Source organism: Poecilia reticulata, linkage group LG12 (genome assembly GCF_000633615.1).
Source record: "Poecilia reticulata strain Guanapo linkage group LG12, Guppy_female_1.0+MT, whole genome shotgun sequence".
Lineage (NCBI taxonomy): Eukaryota > Metazoa > Chordata > Actinopteri > Cyprinodontiformes > Poeciliidae > Poecilia > Poecilia reticulata.
In genome coordinates this window covers 22,918,896-22,927,965 of record NC_024342.1, presented here as the reverse complement: position 1 = coordinate 22,927,965, position 9,070 = coordinate 22,918,896, and the positions used below count along the sequence as shown (strand labels likewise).

The window sequence follows — 9,070 nt, the reverse complement described above, 5'->3', positions numbered from 1 at the left end:
ACACCCCTCAGCTCAGCCAGCTGCACAAAGAAAAACAACACGTAATACTCAACACAAGAACCAAAACGACAGTCCTCAAAACAACAGTGCTGAACTATACCCTGCTGCGAGCCTTTATCCTCTTGTAGACGAAGTCAGGGAACGGTTTACGGGCCACGAAGCGYCCTGAGCCCTCGGTGGCGTGGAGAGTCCCCTCCTCCAAAACAATCTTACCCTGGCTGATGACCACCAGAGGCCCGCCACGCACCTCCAGGCCTTCAAAGATGTTGTACTCTACAGTCTAAGAAAAGACAAGTAAGCACATAAAAAACAGGGTTATTTTTCACAAACTAGAAGAATTTGAATTCATTCTGCCAATTTGCATATTTTGGTWTTTATCCCAAGTTACAACTGCTGAAATAACAAAACTTAAAAGAAGCTCAARACAGACTTCCCCCCACCCCGTCATTAAAATGGAGTAATATTTTATCATAAAATGTCAGTTTGTCCACAGATTTAATTAATATGTATTGAAATAGCCAGAACAAGAGATTAATTTGCAACAGAATGTTGAATGAATCTGAGTATCAGTCTAGTAGAACGTAATCTTTAGATAATAACCTGCATAAATTATCAGAAACGCAAGCTAAAAGYTACAAAAGCTAGCAGTGCACAGCTATAAACACYAACAGCTACTTAACTGATATTTGTTAACATTAATGGCTGCCTAAGCTAACATCTAATAATACTAACAGCTATTAAAGCTAACAAATACATAAGCAACTTGAGCTAGCATTTCACAAAATTAGCACTTACCTAAAGCTAACAGACAATAACCAAAATTTAACTGACATCTAGTCAAGCTAGCATCTACCAAGCTAAATTAGTCTAGTAGATATTAAATTGGTAGTTATTAAAYTACTCTAGTAGATATTAAAGCTAACAGTGCTTTAATAATAACATCTAATTAAGCTAACAGCTATGGACTAATTCAACTAATGGCTACTTAGGCTAGCAGAAACCTAAAAAAACATTACTCATGCTAACAACTAGCTTATTTTAAATGACACAAGAACAAACTATTTTCAATTAAGAGAATAGTTGACAATATTAATAGCTTAGAAATGCAAAAAGTGACAAGGCTTAAACATAATCGGTRCATCATCTCTGGAGGTTTTGGGTTTGAGTTSTTTTAGGTTGGACMGGATTCMAGGTCCTGTTATCTTGACTAACATTACAARTCCTTCCAGATTCTCCAAACTGGAGATCATTCTACCAGATGGACAGATGATGACTCCACAAAAACTGACTTACAACACATCCACAACTATTCCTTTAACCRATTTGTTACAATGTGTTCCCTGTGGTCTAATGCTAATAAAAGAGCTAATTGTATGGACAAGAGGGATAAGCTGATGGGGAACACAAGCGTTCATTTTTATCCCAACAGATGAAGTTTGGCCGATGAAGAGGTTTGTGTGTTTGTGTGTGTCCGCTCTGCTCTCTCCTAAAAGCTACTGAAGTTAACGCTGAGGTCATGGCAATCTGGCAAAACTTTATCCCAACATGAGCTCACCAGAAGGATTAGCCACCCCATTACTCACACGCTGCTATACATAATTTCTCCCATGGAACAAAAAGAGGCTCAAGGACATAACAGGATTAAATTAGCAGATTCCCAGAACATYCACAGCAATGGTCTCCATGTCCTTCTAAAACATACACAGACAGGCAGCCTGCAAACAATCAGACCCTGATCTGTTTCAGTTCTCTGGCAGATTTTATGAATGACATCACTCCCTCGACACCGTGTGAGGCCCACGCCCTGTTCAGCAGTCTTCCCAGCCACYACAGCAGTGGACTAACATCCACTCACTCCCACTGACACCGGTTTCAGAAAATGGAGGACATCGTACGGAGTTGTGGCTCTTGGCAGAGATGATCTTCGTGACGTCCGGGTCCCAGAGCAGCAGATCCGCGTCCGAACCCACTGCGATGCGGCCCTTGCGGGGGTACAGGTTGAAAATCTTGGCTGCGTTGGTGCTGGTGACGGCTACAAACTGGTTTTCGTCCATCTTACCAGTCACCTGGAATACATTACGACTGAGCGTTAGAACTGGCTTGATTCTCTAAGCTTCTAYGTTGCATGTTTAGTCGATTGTTCCTGACCAATTGTTTGACTGTTCTCATTTGTTTTGTTTCACCAAAAGTGATTTGTATTTGCCTGAAACATTTTTGAAAGAAAAAACTTTTTGTCAAAAAAATAAGTAAATTAACCAGCTGCTTAGGGCCCCCCACACCACCAGGGGGCCCCCAAGAGCACCAAGCCAGCATAATAAAAATACATATATTTTTAAAATAGCTTTGAATAACACAAACTAAATGGTATTACACATGAAATAAACTATTTCTATATTGTTTTTATAGTTGCAACACAAATAATGGTTAATCTCTTCCTGCTGATGGCTGCTGTTGGTGAAATATTAAATTTATTATTGATCAGCTGATGTCACTTTCACATGGTTAAAATAATATGCTACACTTATGGAGCTAAATTAGTGTCAAAGTTTATTCAAAAGAAAACAATAAACTGAAAAAAATAAATATTTGAAACAGAATAAAAGGATGTGAAGCTGAAAAAAAAATTCAGATCTACAATAAAGCCAGACTGGTGCATGTTGTGGACCAGTTCCTTGAACAGGTCAAGTAGAAGACAGTCTGTATTTGCTTAAACTAGCATTAAAGCTAAAGCCATTTAATGCGAATTAAATCTTTTACTCTAACAATATGATTAAAATAAAAAGCTTAACCTTAAATGATGATTCATCTTAAATGATGAACTGATTTTTATTTTCAGTTTAAAACTTTTTTTCAGTTTCGATTTTTTTCCTGTTTCAAAATAATATTTCAGCTTCATTTTTTCACTTTAATACCTTTTTCAGTTCCAAATCTTTTTTCAGTTTAAAAAAAATATCAAAAATAAATTTTCAGTTTCTAATAATTTTTTTTCGTCACTTGCATATATATTTTTTCTTTTGACCAAACTTTTTGGCCCCAACTTAGCTCCATATTCACTTAAATACCACTTCGCAAACTCAAAATTCAATTTTTTTTTTCCAGTTTGTTACTCCTGTAAAATAAAAATCAATATAATAACATTGGTATGATTTAAGTTAATTAAAAATAATGATAATAGGCATTTACACACATAAAGTAGCTCAGGAATTATAAAGAATTTGGTGTTGACATGTTGGGATGGGGGGTCCCAAATTAAAATCTGCTCTGGCCCCCAAAAAGGCTTGGGCCGGCCCTGGCCAGGACACCTACCACACATTTGTCCCAGATGATTGACATCCTCTCCTCTGTGCCATTGACACCCTCAGGAATCAAGGTGAAGTCATCTTTCCCTACAGCGCGCTGGGCCGTGTTAAAGGGACAGTGCGCACTTCCTGTCACCTGCAGGTCACCACTATAAAGATGAAAAAGGACAGCACACACATACACAGAAAGAAAGAAAGTGAATATAACTGGAATGCTSAGACAGAAACATTTCCAAATGTGTCTCCAGTTGGATCCAACTTGTACCAGGACAGCAGGGAGTTGAGATAGTCCGGAGTGGCCGGGTCAGGGCTCAGCGGAGGGGACGTGACATAAGCTGCAGCCTTGGCCCAGTTCTTACTCCAGTAGTGTGACCCGTCCGTTCCCAGGCTGGCCGTAATCGGCTCTCCATAGACCACAGTGCCTGGAAAAATGGTTAAAGTAAAGTTCTGCTGCCAGACAGAGGCAGGCTACTGCAGCAGCATGTTAGGGACACGGTATGGAGAAAATGTCTGTCAAAAAGTTTTWGAATAATTATGAAAATTTAGGARATTMATTTCAAAATTTCTATTCTCTCATKCAAATTTTTAACTTTTCRAACTCAAATATTGTAGAAAAAAARGGAAGTTTATGAGTTTGAAAWWWTTTTTAAATTTYTYAGATTAATTCCAAAATTTTTGTCACRTTGATTTTATCGAGTGTCACTGAATAAGCATTTACGACCACTGACAACAAMAAMWAMAAAAAAWKTGGCAGAATGAAAAGTYAGAAAAAATKTAAAATTTTGAGAAAAATGTCAGAATTTAGATTTTTTTTWAAWTWMSRWTWWTTTTTTCTATTTTWCAGAGGTCCTCTCCTGTTAGCACTTATAGGAGATAATATCAATAAACTTGAAAATTAAAAAATTATATATMACAATGAAAAAGCTTCAACAATTTATTAAATATATAAATAAGATGTTTTTTAAAAATCATAAAATTGGCACTTTCTCAATTTGCATATATGTAAGTATTTTTTATTTCRKGTTGCTGTGTTGCATAGAGGCACAAAATGCCTCAAGCTAATAAAAAATAGCACTTGTCATATAAATATGTATGTATGTAATAGCTTAAATAAAATTGGAAATAATATATTGAGTTATTTACTAAAAATATAATGAATTATCCATGAAATATTTGTATTCACATTATGTTATTGTTTTGCTTTGTAAAATCAGTCAAAATTAGCAAAAAAAAAAACCACATTGATATATCCTTTCCTCACCCTTCTTCCTAGCCTGAGCGATGACATCAGCAGCGCTCTTGCTCATCACCTTGGTAACGTACAGCGGGCAGTTCGTCTGATTGGCCACCGTCACCGCGCGGTTAACAGCTTCCGCTTCCACCTGGAAAACAAAGAAAAACACTGTAGATGTAGACATCAAAAGCTCCTCTAAGTGTCTAATTAGCTGACTTTTATTAGTTGCATCAGTAAAAGAAGGTGAACACAAATCAAATACAATCTTTTTTAGCCCTGACTTATGTTTTACAGTCAAGCTTAGACATTAACATTGTGCTTTTTCCCACCAGGCAGGAGGAAAAAGGGAAGAAAATACATGTTTTAGCAATAACACAGTGTTATCTTTATAACAGATGTCYTGATGACAAACCCCATCCTTTGTTTTGGCGTCTTGTTTTCGCCAAGGCAGAGAGTCGTCCAACGATTATAAAACTGTCAAACACTTTAGTACCAAGCAGTGAACGACTGGAAAGGTCAAACTGTTCTGGCAAAGAAAAAGGCAGGTGTAGAAAGGCMAAGTCCAAGCATTCACCTCCTCTGGATGGCTCAACACGTGTCCTTCAGGTCCGGTGATCCCCTGCTCCAAGATCCGCCTCTGCTCCTAAAAACGCACAAACACACAAACAAACTCGATGGAAAAGTCAACCACTGAGTCATGTCCAGGTGTTTCCGATCAACAGCTGAGAAAACCGATCACAGCCATGACCCCCGTAACCGACTGTCCTCATCTGGTGGCAATTACAAACGTCACGCGGCGGCCAACAAGCGCGACTCGTACATGTTACAACAGGATTACAGGCCACACAAAGCAYGGTCATTATGTTTTCTGCACAAAATTATTGTAAAATAATGACGTTTTAGTCTGCGTATCTTGGGCTCCTTTCAGAATKAGCTGTTTGAGTGCGTCTTGTCACTTTAAATCCAAATAAATTCCTGATGSCTACACCGCCAAATCAGCATTTACACATGAAAATAGCTTTATTTTGAGACAAAAAGTAGTCCATACCATTTAAAAATAATAWAAATATACAATGTGTCACAGTTGACAACTATCAGAATCAGAATGAATTGTATTGTCATAAAAAAATAGCAACAGTAATAAACGTGTATATCAATGAATATAAGAATACAGAAACACAGAAACAACTGGGATGTTAAGKCAAAATAAAAATAAATAAAATATAAGATGATTTGCTTTCAAATGAATTAGCTGTGTGTTCAGGGAAACAGCAGCTCTTCAAGCAGCCACTGTCCCSCACATGAAGCAGTAAAACCATTTGGCCAAATGTGCAGGAATTCCTATTGAGTTGCTAGGTAACGGGTGGAACTCTGCTGGGGTTGCTAGGTAACGGCTGGGCAGTGCCTGCTGAATTGTTACATTACATTCAGAAACCAAAAAACTTTTACTGATTGCCAAACAGCGGCTGGCTGGGAGGATTCTTTAAGAGTTTTGTTTGTTTTCAGAAAAAGTAGAAACTCAAAATGGAAGTACAGAAATCTGCAAAATTAGCTAAATTTTTAGATCCTGGTTACGGGGAAACAGACAGCTCAAATTCATACCTCAGCAACGATGTCCCCGTTCTCGGCGTGAACCTGGGCGATGGCTCCCAGATCGCGGATCACGCTGAACACCTCGTACACCTGCATCAAAGAGAAACAGGGAGATTAAATGTTTTATTTGAAATCAAATACATATAGTGCTGTGAAAAAGTCATTTTTCAGTGATATTTTCACCATGTTACCCTTTTATAAATGTCAGTTTCCAACTGAAAATTTAGTTAGCAAGCTAAATATTGAGTTAGCAAGCATGCTAGCATGTAGTTACTAGTTTAAACAGCAGTTCATAAAACCCACCTTTATTATTAATAAACTTCAGTTTATTAATAAGTAATTTGAATATTAGCTAAATATTTAGCTCTGAGCTAGCTAACATTTTGCTTGTTTAGCTCTGTGCTAAATATTTAGCTCTAGGCTAGCAAAATATTTCTAACTTACTTTGAACTTATATTGAACTAACNCCCGTTCTCGGCGTGAACCTGGGCGATGGCTCCCAGATCGCGGATCACGCTGAACACCTCGTACACCTGCATCAAAGAGAAACAGGGAGATTAAAATGTTTTATTTGAAATCAAATACATATAGTGCTGTGAAAAAGTCATTTTTCAGTGATATTTTCACCATGTTACCCTTTTATAAATGTCAGTTTCCAACTGAAAATTTAGTTAGCAAGCTAAATATTTAGTGAACAAGCCAAATATTGAGTTAGCAAGCATGCTAGCATGTAGTTACTAGTTTAAACAGCAGTTCATAAAACCCACCTTTATTATTAATAAACTTCAGTTTATTAATAAGTAATTTGAATATTAGCTAAATATTTAGCTCTGWGCTAGCTAACATTTTGCTTGTTTAGCTCTGTGCTAAATATTTAGCTCTAGGCTARCAAAATATTTCTAACTTACTTTGAACTTATATTGAACTAACATTTCTAACTTACTTTATATTGAACTAACATGTAGTACTTAGCTCAGAAATAAAGAAGGCTAAGTCAGAGCGTTCCTGCTCTGAGTTAGCCAAATATTTCCGAGCTAGCTCAGCTCTAAATATTTTATTTGGAGCGTAATATTTAGCTTCCTCACTAAATATTTATGCTAGAGTTAAATATTAAGTCGGTCAGCTTCCCAACTAAATATTTAAATAGCTAGCTGAGTGGCTTGTAATCTAAATATTTAGCTAAATAATTAAACAATTAGTTTGAAACTGTGACATTTTATAAATGAATAAATAACATGATGATAATGTGACTTTTTCTTTCTCTTATGACTAAATAACCCAGATTATTATCTTATTTTCACAAACAGCATCTCATTGTTCAGTCTGAAAACAAGAAAACAAGGTTTTGAGCTGAAAACATTTTTTCCCAAGGTTTCCACCATTTACTTGCTAACGCAGAAAAATGGGTTCACTGAAGGAATCATCATTGCCTTCCTGCTGCCAAACATTCAACACYGCGGCGCCGTCAGAGTTCAGCGGAAACAAAAGAGGAATAAACTGCAGCCGGCATTCCTCACGCAGGTGCAAAAACCGACAGAGATCTGCTTCAAAGCTGCTTTCGAACGGGATTAATTCATTTTCACCATGACTCAGAGTGAGATCTGCGCTGAGATATGGCTTTTATTACATCTCACCCTCCCAAGAGAAACACTCAGACTATCATTATGAGAAGAAGCCTCGCCAAGACAAACACACTCTGGATTTGGATCCAGCTTTGCCAAAAATCAAGCCAGAGRCACGATTTGTTTTATTACAAAATCATATCGTAAAGTCCCAGCCGTTCCCAGAAAATACAGGAGAAAYGAGTAAACTCAAAATCACTACATTCAAGCTTTATTTAWAGAAATATTTCATTTTAATCTGATTTGCAAGAGAAGCTGATCTGCTACAACAGAAATTCTGCAACATGATGTTAATTTAATGACAGATTTATCAATTTTCATACGGCAGAATAATTCAGGGTGGATGTAAATGTTGTTTGGGGAAATGAAGGAGCCGTACCTGAGCATCAGTAAGCTGGAAAATATCTTTATACGCCAAGTAGACCAGGAAAGAGTTGACACCTGAAAATAACCAGATTAAAAAATGATCATTAAAGCAGAAAATATGAAGATCTCAAATGATTGAGAATGAATTTCTTTAAGCAGACTTTATGGGTGCCAATGAAAGCAAACTGTCGGTGGTTTGATTACAAGAAGATCTCACTCCAGATTTAAATCCTTCATTTATTTACTTTTCTTCCTCTTTCATAATTTTTTGAAAGTAAAACAACAAAAAAAACCCAACCTTCATAGTCCATTAAGAAATTGTATATTTCTCCTTAAAACTCCTTAGATAATTTATTTGGAACAAATATCAGTTGTCAGAAAAATTCCTTAGGTTTTTCCAGGTTTCTGTGGATTTTCTGCCAGTTTGTTTTTGTTTCGCTGTGACGTGCAGACGGATCAGACGTTCGTACCGTGGTCCTTCACCAGCGTCTCCATCTCCTCCTGGATCCCCTTGTGCCACTCGGTGATGTCGACGTGCAGCGAGTAGTCGCAGCAGGACTTGCCGTCGGCCCATTCGCGCCACTGCTCGAAGGCGGACATGAGGCTGACGCCGGGCTCGGGAATCACATGGTCAACTGGAAAAGGAAACCACAAGTTCGACCGGAGCTTTTTAAACGGGCAAATTCAGTGCAGCATTTCTAACAGGGTTTTATTTTAACATTGTTTTAGATGTGAAGTTTRTCAAAATGTGTTTATTTATTTATTCTTTGAATTCCTTTTGTTAAGTCAACAGGTTCTTTCTTCAGACATTTATTGGTGTTTTAAGGTCTGCTCTGCTGCTCTTGGCAGTTGGTGGTTACCATAGTAACCAGTAACCGTCAGCTCCTCCCCCTTTTTTTCTGTTGCCGTCGGTAACTGCGGGATGTAGTAGGATCAGCTCTATGTTTTCTTTACAA

The 9,070-nt window shown here is 37.4% G+C and overlaps 1 protein-coding gene across 2 annotated transcripts in view; it reads right to left on the bottom strand.

Annotated features, from left to right (window-relative positions):
• Positions 1 to 94: 94 nt before the first annotated feature.
• LOC103474003 (dihydropyrimidinase-related protein 2) overlaps positions 95 to 9,070 on the bottom strand; it is a 27,073-nt gene continuing 18,097 nt past the window's right edge. For both annotated transcript variants that reach the window (XM_017307911.1, XM_017307912.1), the window contains exons 4-12: positions 8,585 to 8,749; positions 8,128 to 8,189; positions 6,136 to 6,216; positions 5,108 to 5,176; positions 4,561 to 4,681; positions 3,565 to 3,721; positions 3,307 to 3,448; positions 1,896 to 2,066; positions 95 to 280 (exon numbers count right to left, since the gene is read on the bottom strand). In XM_017307911.1, the coding sequence (XP_017163400.1) occupies positions 95 to 280; positions 1,896 to 2,066; positions 3,307 to 3,448; positions 3,565 to 3,721; positions 4,561 to 4,681; positions 5,108 to 5,176; positions 6,136 to 6,216; positions 8,128 to 8,189; positions 8,585 to 8,749 (1,154 nt within the window). The remainder of the gene's footprint in view (positions 281 to 1,895; positions 2,067 to 3,306; positions 3,449 to 3,564; positions 3,722 to 4,560; positions 4,682 to 5,107; positions 5,177 to 6,135; positions 6,217 to 8,127; positions 8,190 to 8,584; positions 8,750 to 9,070) is intronic.